This window comes from Ictidomys tridecemlineatus, chromosome 6, assembly GCF_052094955.1.
Source record: "Ictidomys tridecemlineatus isolate mIctTri1 chromosome 6, mIctTri1.hap1, whole genome shotgun sequence".
Taxonomy (NCBI): domain Eukaryota; kingdom Metazoa; phylum Chordata; class Mammalia; order Rodentia; family Sciuridae; genus Ictidomys; species Ictidomys tridecemlineatus.
Window position 1 is genome coordinate 118,109,448 of NC_135482.1, and position 17,856 is coordinate 118,127,303.

Here is a 17,856-nt window from a genome sequence, read left to right on the forward strand (position 1 = left end):
ATGTACACTCATACATTGATGGTGGGACTGAAAATTGGTGCAGCCAATCTGGAAAGCAGTATGGACACTCCTTAGAAAACTTGGAATGTGACCACATTTGGACCCAGCTATCCTATTCCTCAGTCTATACCCTAAAGACTTAAAATAGCAAACTATAGTGACACAGCCACTTCAATGTTTATAGCAGCGCAATTCACAATTGCTAAACTGTGGAAGCAACTTAGATTCCCTTCAATAGATGAAGAAACTGTCGTACATATATACAATGAAATATTACAATTGAAAAAGAATAAAATTATGGTATTTACAGGTAAATGGATGGAGTTGGAGAATATCATGCTAAAGGAAATAAGCCAATCTCAAAAAAACAGGGACTAAATGTTTTCCCTGATAAGTGGATGCTAATCCATATGGAGGGAGCAGGGGGTGAGTAGAGGAACCTTGGTTTGGGAAAAGGGGAGGAATGAGGGGATAAAGGCAGGAAATACAGTGGAATGAGGTGGATATCATTACATGTACATTTGCACAAATGGTGTGACCCTACTTCATGAACAACCAGAGAAGTGAAAAATTCTGCTCCATTTGTATTTAATGAGTTGAAGAGCTTTCTACTGCTATGCACGACTGATTAGAACTAATAAAAAGTCCTGAAAAAGGGAAGAAAAACATCAAAATATATTAGAAAATGGACATCTAGCAACAGAAATTAATGCTCAATTAGGAATAAGTTAACATCAATATTCTTCAAAAAAAGCAATTTAGAGTCATCCAAAAGGAAAAAAAAAGTCATCAAAGTCTATTTATGCTCAATATAACCTTTTAAAGGAAACGTATAAGAAATAGAAGTTAAAATTACAATAGAGAGGTTAAGAAATACATTATTCAATCAAAAAATGACAAAGTCCATATTTATTTAAAACTTTTGTTGTTTTAGTCAGCTTTTTAACAACTGTGACTAAAGGACAAAACCAGCACAATTGTAGAAGAGAAAACATTTATTCAAGGGCTCATTGGAGTCAGAGGTCTTAGTCCATAGAATCCAGCTCCATATCCAGGGGCTCAAGGTGAGGCTGAATATTATGATCTGAGAGTGTGGCAGAGGGAAGCAGCTCACATCCTGATCATGGTGATCAGGAAGCAGAGGGAGAGAGAGAGATCTGCGCTTGCCAGACGCAAACATATATTCTAAAGCCATGGCCCCAATTCCCACCTCCTCCAGCCACACCCTTTGACACCTCAGACACTTCAGTTACCAGTCAGTTAATCAGTTAATCCCTGTCACGGGATTAATTCATTGATTGGGTTAAGACTCTCACAACCCAATTATTTCTCCTCTGAACCTTCTTGCATTGTCTCACAGGTAAGCTTTTGGGGGATACCTCATATCCAAACCATAACACATGTGAACAAAAAAATCAACTATTTCTACCTAAAACATGGTTTGTGTTCATATTTTTCACTCTACCCCAATATGTATAAATTAATATTCTTCTTCCCATTAATTTAATATTTGGCTTGAATGAGTGTTTTTAAAGAATAAACTACTATACCTTCCTCTCATGTCAACCGCATGTATATTTGCTTTCGCCTTAATTAAAAATTCTGCCATACGGTGTTTGTTTTCCTTTAGGGCAAGTAAAAGTGGGGTGCAGCCATCCTGGAAAACAACAAAAACAATTTATTAACAATTTTGCTTATTTCTCAATTGAACTCAAAATCTTATAACACACCTCACAAACATAAACGTAAACACTATAAAATAAATGAAGAGCAGCCTCTTCCTTCTAGCATCCTGCACTTCCACATGAATGCTCTTTCCCCTTACAATGGGTTATGTGATTGCCACTATCTCCCATCAAAACCAAACACTTCTTGAGGACAGGGTATGTATCTTTTTTCTCTATGACCCCATACCTGAAGCAAAGTAGTAAAAGGGCTTAAGTATCCTATTGAATACATGGGCTAAACTTTTATCTCTAGAGCTGGGTTTATCAATCAATATTCCAAAGAATTTCTAATTTTACAGAAATACCAAGATTCATCAAAAAATTTCATTGATTCACTATTAGAAAAATACCACAGAATTGTGCATTATGCATCCATTAGTAAGGACATCCGTGTACCATTGCTAACACTAATTTGACAACACTTTTTCATAGCAGACATTCACTTATGAAGAATTCAAGTTATAGGGATACAGTTCTAAGAGTTATCCAATAACATGGGAGGTTCCTCCATGCAACACAAATCCTGTTGAATCTCCTCTATATAGTTCAAGATCTTAGACAACAATATAAGGCACTCCCGTTCCACTAGGAAAATACACTCTTGAGTTAAGAGAGAGAGGCTTCTAAAAAGTAGGCCCAAATCTCCATCATGTCGGATTTGGCCCCAACTTCCTTAATAAGACTCCTATACACAATAATTAAAACCAAGAATCAATAAATAAGATGGAATCAAATTAAAAGTTTTCTTCTCAGCAAGAGAAACAGTGAAGTGAACAGAGAACCTACAGAATGGGAACAAATCTTCACCACAAGCATATCAGATACAGCACTAATCTATACGATATATAAAGCACTCAAAAACTTCAACACCAAAAAAAAAAAAGAAAAACAAATAACCCAATCAATAAATGGGCCAAGGAACTAAACAGATACTTCTCAGAAGAGGATATATAATCAATCAACAAATATATAAAAAATATTCAACAACTCTAGCAAGTAGAGAAATGCAAATCAGAACTACTCTAAGATTTCATCTCACTCCAGTCAGAATGACAGCTATCAAGAATACAAACAACAATAAGTGTTGGTGAGCATGTGGGGGAAAAGGCACACTCATATGTTGCTGGAAGGACTGCAAATTGGTGTAGCTAATCTGGAAAGCAGAATGGAGATTCCTTGGAAAACTTGGAATGGAAACACCATTTGACCCAGCTATCCCACTCCTCAGTTTATACCCAAAGGATTTAAAAACAGCATCCTACAGTGATGCAACCACATCAGTGCTTATAGCAGCATAATTCACAATAGCTAAATTGTAGAACCAATTCGGATGCCCTTCAGTAGATGAATGAATAGAGATACTTTGGTATGTATACATAATGGAATAGTACTCACCATTAAAAGAGAAAAAAATCATGGCAATTGCAAAAAATGGATGGAGTTAGAGAATATAATGCTAAGTGAAGTGAGCCAAGCCCCAAAAAACAAAGGCTGAATGTTTTCTTTGATATGAGGATGCTGACTCATAATGGTGATGGTAGGGGGAACATGGAAGGAATGGAGAAACTTTACAAAGGGGAAGGAGGGGATGGGAGGGGGCATGGGTGCAGGAAAGACAGTGGAATGAGTTAGACATCATTACCCTAAGTACATGTAGGAAGACACAAATGGTGTGAAAATACTTTGTGTACAACCAGAGACTTTGAAAAAATGTGCTCTATATGTGTAATATGAAATGAGTTGCATTTCTCTGTCATATACAGCAAATTAGAATATATAAATAATTCAATAAAAAAGAGAGAGGCTTCAAATGAACTTTGAGTCATTTGGTACCTGTGTTTTCTCCTATTATAAGATGAAAGATATTACTCTTACATGTTAGAAAGTTAATACAAAATGTATTCATAATAATCATCCTGGGACCATAATGCACATCCACTTTACCAAATTCTTTTTTATTCTGGTTCCATTTGAATTGCTGCTTAAAGATATTTATAATTTTAGACAAACTAGAATTCAGAAATTTTGTGTATCAATAAAAGTCTTATACTGATCTACATGAACTATTTTTAGCATCATAAAAGACTAAAGAGACAAAGCTGAGGACAAAGATATAATACTGCTTACACAATGTGTATGCTCTCCACCTAACTATGAGTAGCCTAATGAAGCTTATAGAAACTCTAATGGGAATATAATTTATGTCGTACATATAAGTAAAAGGTTTGAAAAGCATAAATTTATAAATTCTAAAATTCCATTTCAAAGAGATTAATATAGTCCATAAGCCATGTTCTTATAAATTAATATAAACTATCATGAAACCATGAAATTGTAAATTAAGTATAAAACAGGAGTTATAAAACTTCTTATAGGGCAAAGTATGGGATTCTGAGTGAATGAATGCTGTAGCTATCCAGCACAATCTGGGGAACACCCATGCCAGGTATGAAGGGGCACCTGAGCAAAGCGTACCACATGGTAACATGGGCTCAAAGGAGACTCCACATGGTTCTTCAAGAGAAGCTTGAACTCCATATTTCCACACAAGTCTCCTGAATTTTAAATGTGGAGTCAATTTATGTACACTTATATTAAGTAAATATATCCATAAGATAAAAAAGTTCCAACATTTGCTACTCTTCTAATCAAGAAAATCCTGCTTATAAACAACATCTGTTGACTTATGTCACTGTCAAAATAAATGTATTTCAAATATTTTGGAAATAAAGGTGGGGATGTTTACCTTGTTTTGAGCTTCAATATCTGCATTATGTAAAAGCAGTTTTGCTGCCACTGATGTGTTGTTAGTACAGGCAGCATGGTGGAGAGGAGTTCCACCATTGGGATCCTGAACATTTACATCGGCACCATTTTCTAGAAGAATAGTTGCACATTCTTCTTCTTGCTGTTGGATGGCCTGTTGGTTTGGTAACAAGAAATAGATTGTCAATTTCAAGAATTCAACACAAACGTTCCATGGGATTTACTAATTAGTTATATTTAAATGATATTAATCAATTTTTCCTCTAAGTATGTAAATATAGTTTATCCTTCACAGAAATACTTTGCTACATCTACCTTAATCAGAGGTGTGTTGTTGTCACTGTCACAGAGGTGAATGTCGCATTTGTTCTTTACTAGAAAATCCACCACTTCTGTCTGGCCATAGGCACATGCGTAATGTAGAGGAGTCCTACAAAAGTAAGATTTGTTAGGAGGTCATAGAGCTTCCATTTAAATCAGACAATTATTCATGCCACTGTAAACATTAGATAGCATATAATTCCTCTCCCTTCAAAACAATTTCTTCAGAAGAAACAACAATCTTTATTAGCTGTTATTACAGCTAATTAATGAAAATTAATGAAAGATTAGCTCATTCTAGCTGCCTGTTCCACTGACTTCTTTCCTCCCCCACCATACCCCCCCCCAGGCTGAGGATTAAACTGAAGGGCACTCAACACTGAGCCATATCCAGAGCCCTTTTAATTTTTCACTTTCTGCCATGGTCTCACTAAGTTGCCCAGGCTCATGTTGAACTTGCAATTTTTCTGCCTCACCTTCCCTCTCAAATCACTGACTTATATTACAAGTATGCACCATTGCTTCTGACACCAGTGAATCTTGATTTTGGTTGTGTATTGTTAATAATTTTTCAGATGTATTTTAAGGACTAAGTATTTCAATTTTTAAAATGTTTATTTACACATAAAAGAAAGGCCCATCACCCATCCATGGTGCCTTACCTTAAGTGAAATGTGATAACACAATTTATCAATGGATGTTCTAGTCATATGAGTGACATTTCAATAAGTTTTAGTTACAAAAAGTACTATAGATAAAGAGGGTTGAATAAGAAAACATCAATAGACCAAATTTAAAGCAAAGTTATTCTTGCTTTTTTTTTTCAAGAAACAAAGCCAACAGAAATGTATGATTCAAAAGAATTAGTATGTTTCACATTGTTCAGTATTTAGATTTGTAGTCCTTAAGTAAATTGAATATATCCAATACTTAATATCAGTATTAATGTGATCTTAACTTTTTAAATGGGCAGTTTACAAACTCTTATCTCCAGAAGTGCTTTTGTTTGAAAAGCCTGAGGAAATTCTTCACTTCAAATTGAGTTCTATTAGTTCAGTTTTAAATCTCCAGTCAGGGAAACATGAAGTTTTTAAGAAAGGAGGATCTCAGAAATAGTAAAATATGTCAAATATTTTGAATAATAGGTATTCAGGATATGAGTGGTGAGTAAATGAAATGAAAAGTATACTTGGGGAGTTCAGTGTGTGGTGTTTTTTTGCTTGTTTGTTTGTCATTCTCTACTGGGAATTGAATCCAGGGGCACTTAAACACTGAGCAGCAGCCACAGTCTTTTTGATTTTTCATTTTGAGACAGTGTCCCCCTAAGTTGCTAAGGGCCTCTCTAAATTGCTGAGACTGGCTTTGAACTTGAGATCCTTCTACCTCAGCCTCACATATTTCTGGGATTACAGATTTACACAAAGGCACCTGGTGGGAAGTTCAGCATTTTTAAACAAAAGTTTTATAAATTAAAGCAATACTTTCAACAATATTTATATTTGCTTTCTTTTACTTTCTTAAGAATGTAACCAAAACAAAACGATAAACCTACAATTGCATTTATGAAATGAATCTGTATGGAATGAAACATACATCTATAGCAAATGTATAGGCACTAATATCTACAAGCACAGATGAAAAGATTATCTTTTCTTCTGAAGAGGCTAAAAGTTGGCTAAAGATAACAATCTACAGAAACAAGATTTATCTCCCTGCTTCTCCCAAAGATTATTTTATTAACAAGTAGTTCTCATTAAAACTTTTACACATATGCATTTTAGAAATAACAGATAAGGAAAAGGAAAAATAGAAGCCAATGTGGAATTTTTCCAAAACTTCCCACATGGAAGTTGAAAAAAAGCAGAACACAGAAAATGTCAAAATACTGCATTACTACAGAGCATATTAACTGCTGTCAATGAAACTAAGGTAGAAACAAACAGAAAGATAAGGAGGAATTGCCAAATATTGGAGATAAAATAAACATTAAACAAAAGAGGAAAAGAAATCTTTACTCATAATTTGAATGCTGAAAATAATGGCTCAGTGTTTAAATTTTACTACATTTTTTTATATATTTGTGCCTAACACAAGACCACAATCTATTTGTGTGTATGTACTATCAAGCTTCGTTTTCACTTGATATTCAAAAAGACATCTTCTCAGGTCAACATACATTTATATCTTTGTTACCTCTAATGGTTACATAATATTTCATGCTAGAAATGCACTGCATTTTCTTACTACAATCAATTCTATGAGTCCTTTTTAACACACTGCTATATTAAGTCATGCATATTTTATAATATCCTAAAGATAGTATAAAGAAATTGATATGTACAGAAATAAACATTATTAAAATGTACAATACTATCATTTATTTTAGAATTCATAAGGAACTCAACCCTTAAGCAGCAACATAAGTACCACTACTCTTCATCCTCACAAGTATTGTAGCTAAAAACTGTATTTCATTTATCATTAAATTCCTTCTCTTACCAGGGACACAAAGTCCTTTTTCCTATATACACAGGTCACTTGTGCATCCGAAAAAAAGTACTTTCCCTAATTTAAATTATAAGGTTCAGGGGCTCTGGAATACAGCTTAATGGCAGAGCACTCGAATAGAAAGTTCAAGGTAATAGGATCAAACCCCAGGAACAAAATTAAAAACTAAAAGAGAAAAAGAACAAAAGGAAGCCTTGTTTTTCAGTTCATTCTTTCTAAGAACTTTGTCCACATAAAATGTGTACAGAAGGATTTGTTTTCTTCTAATATTTTTCTCATTTTGCATTATTTAAAATTAATAATCCATATTGTATCAGGGAATTATTTTTGTGACATAAAAATCCAGCTAGTTTTCTACAATTATTACACATTTCATTGACACATAATTATTTTTCTACGAATATGATATTCATCAGTAGCACATTCTAAACTTTTTCAGATATTTGGGTGTTTCTTGTTTTATTCTGTTCTACTCATTTATCTGCCTTTTGTCTGTTGGCAAACAATATGTGACAGTTGATGGGGAATTTGGTACACAGACAGGCAAGTCTTTACTACAAACACTTTGTTAGTGTCATAATTATCCTAAAAGTTTGTATGTAGAACTCAAAAATGATTAAGGTCTGACATTTTTATTTGGTTATTTGAAACTGTTAACCATAGAAAGAGCTCAGACTTTGGTAATAATAAATATTTCTCTTAAAATACACCACACCAGGGTTCAGGCTCTGGCTATTCCAAGTGTCCTGAGAACAAGCCAGAGAAGGGGCACTAGGGCAGCAGCTTACAATCTGTGCAGCCTGTGCATACCCTGCCTGCAATCATCTTGGCCCTGGTGACTGAGAGCCTGTACCATTGGATGCAGTGAACAGATGTTCTGATCTCTGTGCCTAAATAAACAAAAGAACAAGAATGGATAACTGCAGAAAATGATACCTGAATGGATAACTACAGAAAATGATACCTGGACAGCATAAATCTGCAGATTTGCATTTAAAGCATTTAGTGAATTTTCCTTAGTGTGATCAGCGTGAAGGGGTGACAAGATTGAAAACCCACAATGTGCTTTGGAGAATGTGAATGCTCCCATGCATGACTTCTATTCTACTGTCTCAGAATTCATTAAAGTTAACTTAGCACTTGCAGAAAAAAAAAACAGGGGTTCTCAATAATCAGATTAAGAAAATGGTTGATTGGTCAAGAGACACTGAGAACACATGAACTAGAAAGTAAAGTATACGAGAAGCAAGAAATGCATAAAGAGGAGTAGAAGTGGCAACCCTAAGAAAACTAATGTAAAAAACAACTGCAAAACTGAAATCAGAACAGAGAACAAAGAATCATCTGCCCACATCAAAGACCCTTACAAGGTTGCAGATTAGACAAAATGTAAACATAAGTATACAGCAATAAAGAATAGTAGTGTAATTATATTATGAATGATTTTTTTATATAATGAACTTTCCCACCTGGACTATAATATACTTTTTATTTTTTTCTATTTTTATTGATTCTTCTTAGTGAGACATAATATTAGGGTTAGGGTTAGGATTAGGGTTAGGGCTAGAGCTAGGGCTAAGGTGGCATAGGCCCAGGGTGGGTGAAGACACAGGTCAGCTCCCTCCAGCCTCAGGCAGATGATCCTTCTCTCTAACCCTTCCATGTCTTCCCTGGCTCTTTCCCCTAGGCAGCTAGAACAGAATGCAAGTCCCCGCTAGGGCAGGACCCAGGGACAGAAGTGTGGACCCAGCAAAGCTCCTAGCCCAGACACTGCCCAGCTTTGGGTTGCCCCCAATGTGTCGGCCCCTGCCGCTGCTTCTCAGCCCCCTTAACGAGGTTCTGGCGCCCACTGTGCTCTGTCCCCTTGGTGAGCAGCTCTGCAGTGCTGGCTGGCCAGCCTCCTGAGGGGATATGTCCGCACCAGGGAAACCGGCTAATTTTTTTTTTTTTTTTTTCGTGTAGCTGCTTAACAAGAGGGCCTGGACGTCAGACTGCCCCAAGGTCTACAGGTGCTAAAGAGTCCCTGAGGTTGTTAAAGCCAAGCATCCAGGTAAAACAAGGCCACCTTTCTGCCCTATCCTCCAGGGACTGGCCTGGATGACGCTGGCTTCTTCTCCATCGGCTCTGCCTCCCCCATGAGGTCCCTTGCACCAGGGGCTGCCGGCCTCTTGGACTCTATTACCTGTTCTTCTTATCTATGTCATTGACATGACAGCTCCCTCGAAGAAGGAGACGCGTCACTTCCTCCAAGTCGCCATCCCTGACAGCTTTGTGTAGGCGGCCTATGGGATTGTAGCCCACGACCCTAGCTCGCAGTCCAATGGCGCCCAGGGTCTTCCGAAAAGTGTTCATCCTTCTCCGGGGGCTAGGGTGGAGGTCAGAGGCCACCTACTGTGTGAAGAACAGTTGGAAGAGGTAAGTCCCCCGTAGGGCAGGACCCAGGCACAAAGGGGCAGACCTGCCCAACGGGCAGACCTGGCACAGGCCCTAAACCTGCTCAGGGATCCCCCCCCAACTTGTCAGGAGGCTTACTCCTGCACTCTGCCGCTTCTCAGCCTCTTCGCTGCTGAGGTCCAGACGCGGCTCCGCTCAGGGCGCCAACTCCCGCAAAAACGGTTGTTGCTCACACGTGCATGTGCATGCACGTGCACAGGAGTGCCATGAGATCTGTCTAACCATCAGCGCTAACTGCACTCCTGCGCACGTGCATGTTCATGCACGTGCACGTGCGCAGAGTGCCACGGGATATGTCTAACCGTCAGCGATAACTGCACTCCTGCGCACGTGCATGTGCATGTAGATAACTGGGACCCTGAGTTATCGCGGCGGGACGACGGAGCTCCGGGCGCAGCTCTGGTGCCGGCGGTGGGACCATGGACTGGTGAGTGCGGGCTGCCAGTTGCTTCCAGGCTCTGGGGCCAGGCAGCCTCTTGGGGAGGGGCGGGCGCGGGGCCGGGCCCCCAGCGGCCCGCGGTCCAGTGAAGTTGCGGCAACGCGCCGCTCGCGCTCCAGCTAGGCGGCGGGGCCGACTGTGGGCCGGGCCTCGCCGGGCCGCCCAGCTGCGTCCTCTGGTCTGGTTGCAGCATCAGCCGCGGCTTCCCGCCATAGCGGCCCGGCAGCCCTCCTCTCCCGCGCCCTAGGTCTTCTCCGACCCCCACGATGGTTGGTGAGCGCAAAGGGAGAGCTGTCCGCATTCCTGGCCGCAGGTTGCGCTTGGGCCTTTACTCGTGGCCCAGCCCCCGCGTGCCCACCGGGTAATGACAGTGTTACATTTAGGGTTTAGTTTTGGTTTAGTATTATGCATAGGGTTTGGTTTAGGCCTAGGGTTATCAGAAGGGTTAGGGTTATCGTTAGGGTAATGGATAGGGTTAGCCCTAAGATTACTGCTAGGGTTATGCATAGGATTAGAATAGTTTGGGGGTTAGGGCTAAGTTAAGGGCTAAAGCTAGGTTTATGAATTGGATTAAAGCTAGGTTTTGGGTTAGTTTAGGGCTAGGGTTAAGGCTACTGATAATGTATGAAATATGTTTATGATTACAGCTAGTTATGGGGTTAGAGTTAGTTCTAGGTCTAGTGTTAAGGTTAGGTTTATGGTGATGGTGATGTTTAGAGCCAGGGTGAGTGTCAGTGTCAGAGTCAGGGTGAGTCTTAGTTTTCAGGTTAGGGTTAGACTATAATTAGAGCTAGGGCTAGGGCTAGGTGTACGGTTAGGTTTTGTTTTAGGTTAATGGTTAAGGTTAGTACTATGATTCGGTTTTGTTTTAGGGCTAAGGGTAGGTTTAGGGCTACTTTTAAGATTAGTCTTAGGGTTAGGGCTAGTGTAAGTGTGAGATTTAGGCTTAGGTTAAGTTTTCGGGATAAGAGTAGAGTTATGGCTAGATTTAGTCTTAGCGTTAGGGTTAAATTTAGAGTTAGGTTTAGATCTAGGTTTTGAGATAGGGCAAAGTATAGGGCTAGGGTAGGGCTACGTTTAGGGCTAGGTGTATGGTAATGGTAAAAGATAGGGTTAGAACTATGTATAGGGCTAGTGTGAGAGTTAGAGTTAGTCTTAGGGCTAGGGTTAGGGTTAGGGATAGGGCTAAATTAGGGCTTGGATTAGGGCTAGGGTTAGTGATAGTGTTAGGGTTAGGGCTATGGTTAGTGTTAGGTTTAGGGTTAGGGTTACATTTAGGGTAAGAGATGGGAATATAACTAGTTTTAGGACTAGGGTGAGAATTAGGATTAAGGTTAGTGTTAACGTTAGGGTTAGGGTTATGATTAAGGTGAGGTTCATGGCTAGGATGTGGGCTAAGTTTTGTATCAGGGATAAGGCTAGGATTAGAGCTAGGGCTAATTTCAGGTCCAGGGTATGGTTAGGGATAGTTTTAGGGTTAGACTTATGGCTAGGTCTATTGTAAAGATTGGGTTTCTTGTTAGGGTCAGGTTTAGAGCTATAAGTATTATTTGAGTAAGGGTCAAGGTTACAATTTGGGTTGGGTTAAGGTTTAGGGCTCAAATTAGTCTTACGTTTAGGGATTGGGTAATGACACAGTTAGGTTTAGGGTTCAGGTTCGGTGTAGGTTAATGGACAGGGTTAAGGCTAGTGCTAGGATTAGGGTTCCGCCTTGAGTTAGCATAAGGATTATAGTTATCTCAGGGTAGTGAATAGGGTTAGAGCTAGGGTTAGGGCTTGTGTTATTGTTAGGATTAGGTCTAAGGTTTGGCTTAGGTTTATGGTTAAAGCTAGGGTTATGGTTACGGTTATCTTTAGGGTTAAAGCTATGGTAGGGCTTGGATTAGGGCTAAATTTTGCGATAGGTTAGGGCTATGGCTAATGTAAGAACTAGAGTAATTTTTAGGATTAGTTTTATGGTTAATGCTAGGGCTAGGTGTTGTTGTAGGGTTAGTTTTAGGGTTGGAGTGAAGTTTAGAACTAAGGTTAGTGTTAGTGTCAGGGACAATTTTCGGGTAGGGTAATGGTTAGTGATAAAGCCAGAATTAGGACTAGGGTTAGTTCTAGAGGCAGGGTTAGAGTGTGGGTTAGGTTAAGGGTTTTTGTTATGGTTAGGTCTAGTTTGTCTTTATGTCTAGAGCTATAGTTATGGCTAGATTTAGGATTAGGTTTAGGTCTAGGGCTAGTATTATGCTTAGGTTTAGGTTTAAGGTTATCAGTAGGGTTAGGGTTCAGTTTAGGGTTAGGTTTTGATTTACACCTAAGATTAGTGTTAGGGTCAGAATAATGGTCAGGGATAGGTTTGGGGTTTGGGTTATGGTAAGATCTGGAATGAAGGCTAGGGTTAGGACTATTTGTAGAGTTAGGGTTTTACTTAGGCTAAGGAGTAGTGCTAAGAATATGGTTAGTATTAGGGTGAGGGTTTGGTTTAGGGTAAGTGATAGGGTAAGTGATAGGGTTACAGCTAGGGTTAGGACCAGGGTTAGGGTTAGGTTTAGTGTTGAAGCTCATGTTAGGGCTTGGATTAGGGCTAGTTTTGTATTAGGGTTGGGGCTCGTGTTATGGTTTCAGCTATTGTAAGAACTAGGGTTACGATTAGGGTTAGTTTTAGGGTTAGGTTTATGGCTAGGTCTAGTGTTAGGGTTAGGATTATGATTAGGGTGATGTTTAGAGTTAGATTTAGTTTTTGGATATGAGTCAGGGTCGTGGTTATATTTAGGGTTAAGGTTAGGTTTCAAATTAGGGCTAGGGTTAGGGCTGGTGTAAGGTTAGGGTTTGGTCTAGGGTAAGGGATAGTGTTAGGAGTATGGCTCCATTTTGGTTTACGGCTAGTGCTAGGGTTAGGGCTAATTTTAGGATCAGCATTAGGGTTAGAGCTAGTTTCAGGGTTTGGCTGAGTCATGGGTTAAGGGTTAGTTTCAGTGATAGGTTCGATCTAGAGTTAGTGCTAGGGCTAAGGATAGTGCAAGGGTTACAACTAGGGTTATGGCTTGGGTTAGGGTTATGGTAAGGGATAGGGTTGGAAGTAGGAATAGGTCTTGTGTGAGAATTATAGTTAGTCTTAATTCTAGGGTTAAGGTTAGGAATAGGGCTAAAATAGGGTTAGGTTTAGTGTTAGGGTTAGGGCTGGAGTTAGCGTTATGGTTAGGGTTAGGACTGGAGTTAGCGTTATGGTTAGGGCTAGGGCTAGTGTTAGACTTAGGGTAAGGGTTAGGATTTAATCTGTGGATAGGGCTAGGGGGAGTGCTAGGTTTAGTGTTAGGTCTGGGTTAGGGTTTTGGTTATGGTAGGGTTAGGGTTGGGGTTAGTGCTAGTGTTTTTATTAGGGTTAGCTTTAGAGTAAAGTATTGAATTTGATGTAAGATTAGGTTTAGGGTTAAGTTTAGGTTACTTATGGTTAAATTTAGGTTTAGATATAGGTTTAGTTTTGATTTATGGTAAGGGTTAGGGTTAAATTTATGGCAAGTGTTAGGTTTAGGGTTAGGTCGAGGGTTAGGTTTATGAGTAGAGTTAGGGATAGGGTTAGGTTTAAGGCTAGGGTTATAATTAGGGTTAGGTTTAGGTTTAGGGTAACGTTAGGGTTAGAGCTAGTGTTAGTACTAGGGTTAAGGTTAGGATTAGGGCTAAGTTAAGGTTTATGTTTATGAATAGGGCTAGGGTTATGTTTAGGCTAAGGGTTAGTCTTTGAGCTAGGGTAATGTGTAAGGCGAGGGTTAGGGTCAGGGCTACATTTAGGATTATGGTTATGCTTAAGGTAGGTTTAGGCCTCAGATTAGGGCTAGGGTTAGTGTTAGGTTTAGGCCTAGGGTTAAGGCCATGTGTAATGTATGATCTAGGGTTCTGATTAGAGCTAGTTTTAAGGTTAGGGTTATGGCTATGTCTAGTGTTAGGTTTAGGTTTTGGGCAAGGTTCAGGTTTAGAGCTAGGTTTAGTGTTAGTGTTTGTTTCAAGGTTCAGGTTAGAGTTAGGTTTAAGGTGAAAGCCAGAATTAGGACTAGAGTTAGGTCTAGGGATAGGGTTAGTGTTTACTTTAGGTTAAGAATTATATTAGGGCTAGAGCTCAGTTTTTTTTTGTTGTTTTTTTTTAGGTCTAGGTCTAGAGTTATGGCTATATTTATGATTAGGCTTAGGTATAGGGCTAGTGTTAGGGTTAGGTTTAGGTATAAGTTTACTGGTATGGATAGTTTTAGGGTTTGGTTTGTGGTTAGGGTCAGTTTTAGACTGAGGGTTTGTGTTAGGGAAAGATTTGAGTTAGGGTTAGAGCTAGAACGTCAGCTAGAGTTAGGACTAGTAAGAGTGTTAGGGTTTGAATTAGGCTATGGATTAGGATTAGGACTAAGGTTAGCATTATGGATATGGTTTAGCTTAGAGTAATTGATAGAGTTAGAGCTAGGGTTAGGTTTAGGGTTAGGGCTAGGGCTAGGATTAGTTTTAGGTTTACTTCTAGGGTTAGGGCTCAGATTAGGGCAAATTTTTCTGTTAGGTTTAGGGCTAGGATTAGGGCTATGGCTAATATAATAATTAAGGTTATGATTAGAGTTAGTATTCTGTCTAGATCTTGCGTTAGCCTTATCTTTAGGATTAGTGTGATATTTAGAACTAAGGTTAGTGTTAGAATATAAGTCGGAGTTAGGGTTAATTTTAGGACTAGGACATGAATTAGAGCTAGAAGGCTATGGCTAGGTTTAGGGTTAGGGTTTGGTTTAGGTTAACATTTAGGGTTAGGACTATGGCTGGTTTTTTTTAAGGGATAAGGCTAAGGTTATGGTTAGTTTTAGGATTAGCGATAGTGTTAGGTCTAGTGGTAGGGTGAGGATTAGGCTTAGGGTTAGAGTCAAATCTAGAGTTATGGTTAGATCTAGTGTAGCGTCTAGGGCTAGGTTTAGGGCTAAGGTTAGGGCTTTAGTTAGGTTTATTTTAATGAATAGGGTTAGAACTAGAGATAGGGATGGGGGAAAGTTAGAGTTAGTCTTAGGCCAAGGTTAAGGGTAGAGTTAGGGTTAGGGCTAATTTAGGGCTAGGATTAGTGCTAGGGTTAGTATTAGGGTTAGGCCTATGGTTAGGGCTAGAGATATGATTAGTGTTAGGGTTAGGGTTAGTGATAGGTTAGGGGTAAGAATGGGGTTATACCTAAGTTCAGGTCAAGGGCAAGGGTTAAAATTAGAGATAGGGCTAGAGTTAGGGTTTGGGTTAGGATTAAGGGTATGTATAGGCCTAAGATGAGGACTAGTTTTTGTGTTAGGGTTAAGCTAGGATTAGGGCTGGGGTTAATGTCAGGTCTGGGTTTATGTTTAGTTTTAGGGTTAGGTTAATGCTAGGTCTAGTGTAAGAGTTAGGTTTAGGTTAAGGGTCAAGTTTAAAGCTAGATGTATTTTTAGGGTCAGGGTTCAAGTAGGGTTTGGTTTATGTTACAATTTAGGATTAGGGCTTGAATTATGGTTAGGGATAGGTTTAGGGTCCAGGTTAAGATAATTGATAGGGTTAGGTTTAGTGTTCAGTTCATATTTAGAGTAATGAATAGGATTAGTGTTAGCAATAGTGTTAACGTTTGGCCTAGGGTTAGCATTTGGGTTAGGCTTATCTTTAGGTTAATGGATAGGGTTAGAGCTAAGTTTAGGGCTATGGTTAAGGTTAGAATTAGGAGTAGGGTTAGGGTTGGGCCTAGGGTTAGTGTCACGGTTAGGTTTGGGGTAAGTGTTAGCGTTTGAGCTAGGATTAGGGTAGCATGAGGTTTAGGGTTAGAGTCAGGGCTAATGTTAGGTTTAGGGTTAGGGTTATGTTTAGATTAAGTTCATAGTTTGAGCTAGAATTAGGGTTAGGGCGAGGGTTAGGGTTAGGGTTAGGTCTAGGCTTATGGTTAGGATTTCAATAAGGGGTAGGTTTAGGGCTAGGATAAGGGCTACGTTTGTGTGAGGTTTATGACTAGCATTTGGGCTATGGGTAATATAAGAGCTAGGGATATGGTTATGGCTAGTTTTAGCGTTAGGGTTATGGATAAGTCTAGTGTTCTAGTTTGGTTTTTGGTTAGGATAAGATTTAGAGCTAGGGTTTGTTTTAGGGTAATGGTTATTGTTGGGGTTAGGGTTTGGTTTAAGGTTAGTGCCAGATTTAGGACTAACATTGGGTTAGGTTTAGGATAGGGGAAGCGATGGTGTTATAGCTAGGCTTAGGGCTAGGATGAGGGTTAGAATTATGGTTAGGGCTAGGGTTAGGATTAAGGCTATGTTTAGTGCTAGGATGAGTGTTTGTGTTAGAGCTAGGGCTAGGATTAGGGATAGGGCTAATGTCAGGTCTAGATTTATGGTTAATGTTAGTTTTAAGGTTAGGGTATGACTAGGTCTAGTGTAAGAATTAGGTTTATTTAAGGGTCAGGTGTATTATTAGGGTCAGGTTTCAGGTAGGGATTGGTTTAGGTTAAGGTTTAGGGTTAAGGATTGAATTAGCTTTAGGGTTAGGGTTATGAATAGGGTAATGTATAGGTTTAGGTTTAGGGTTCAGGTTACATTATGAGTTAAGGTTAGCATAAGGTTCAGGTTAGCATATAAGTTAACCTCATCTTTAAGGTTCTAGTGTTAGCGTTAGGGCAATGTTTAGTGCTAGGGTTAGTGTTAGTGGCCGAGTCAGGGTCAGGTTTACTTCTAGGATTAGGGTTAGGACTCAAATGAGGGCTAGGTTTAGGGCTAGGTGTAGCTTTAAGGTTTGGTTTAGGTTAAGGGTTAGGGTTTTGGCTCGGTTTTGTTTTAGGGCTAGGATAGATTTAGGGCTAGCTTTCCAATTAGTATTAGGGTTAAAGATAGTGTTAGGGTGAGGTTTATACTTAATTTTAGTTTTAGATCCAGGGTTAAGCCTTGGTAGAAGGTTAGGGCTAAGTTTGGGACTAGGGATAGGGCTAGCATTTGGATTATGGTTAGGGATAGGTTTAGAACTAGGGATAGAGCTATGGCGAGAGTTAGATTAGTCTTAGGGATAGGGATAGGGTTAGGTTTAGTGTTATGGAAAAATTAGACCTAGGATTAGTGTTAGATTTAGGCCTAGAATTAGGGCTAGGGTTAGGGTTAGCATTAGGGTTAGGGTAAGGTAAGATGTTACAGCTGTGTTTAGTCCTAGGACAAGGGATAAAATTAGGGTTAGGCTAGGGTTAAAATTAAGGTTAGGATTAAGTATAGGCTTAAAACTAGGATTAGAGCTAGGGATTGGGCTAATGTCAGGTCTAGGGTTAAGGTTAGGCTAGGGTTAGGGATAGGGCTATGGCTCAGTTTTGTTTTAGAAATAAGTCTAGGTTTAGGGCTAGTTTTATGATTAGTGATAATGTTAAGGCTAGTGGTAGGGTGAAGTTTAGGCTTAGATTTATTTTTGTGGTTAGATCTAGGTTTAAGGCTATGGCTAGGGTTAGGGCTAAGGTTAGGGCTAATGTTAGGGTTATGGTATTGGATAGGGTTAGAACTAGAAATAGGGCTAGGGCGAGAGTTCGAGATAGTCTTTGGGCTAGGGTTATTGGTAGGTTTAGGGTTAGGGCTGAATTAGGGTTAAGATTAGTGGGTTAGGCCTAGGGTTAGGGTTAGTGTTAGGCCTAGGGTTAGGGTTAGTGTTAGTGTTTGGCCT

General features: G+C 39.4%; 1 protein-coding gene and 1 long non-coding RNA gene across 4 annotated transcripts in view; one reads left to right on the forward strand and one right to left on the reverse strand.

The window, feature by feature from the left end:
• Positions 1–9,802, reverse strand: part of LOC144365007 (uncharacterized) — a 56,486-nt gene extending 46,684 nt beyond the window's left edge. For both annotated transcript variants that reach the window (XM_078015643.1, XM_078015642.1), the window contains exons 1-4: positions 9,505–9,802; positions 4,809–4,923; positions 4,474–4,647; positions 1,551–1,657 (exon numbers count right to left, since the gene is read on the reverse strand). In XM_078015643.1, coding sequence (XP_077871769.1) covers positions 1,551–1,657; positions 4,474–4,647; positions 4,809–4,923; positions 9,505–9,674 — 566 coding nt within the window. In that variant the 5' untranslated portion in view covers positions 9,675–9,802. The remainder of the gene's footprint in view (positions 1–1,550; positions 1,658–4,473; positions 4,648–4,808; positions 4,924–9,504) is intronic.
• Positions 9,803–10,070: 268 nt separating this feature from the next.
• Positions 10,071–17,856, forward strand: part of LOC144365008 (uncharacterized) — a 42,592-nt gene continuing 34,806 nt past the window's right edge. For both annotated transcript variants that reach the window (XR_013423258.1, XR_013423259.1), the window contains exon 1: positions 10,071–10,203. This is a non-coding gene — a long non-coding RNA (uncharacterized LOC144365008). The remainder of the gene's footprint in view (positions 10,204–17,856) is intronic.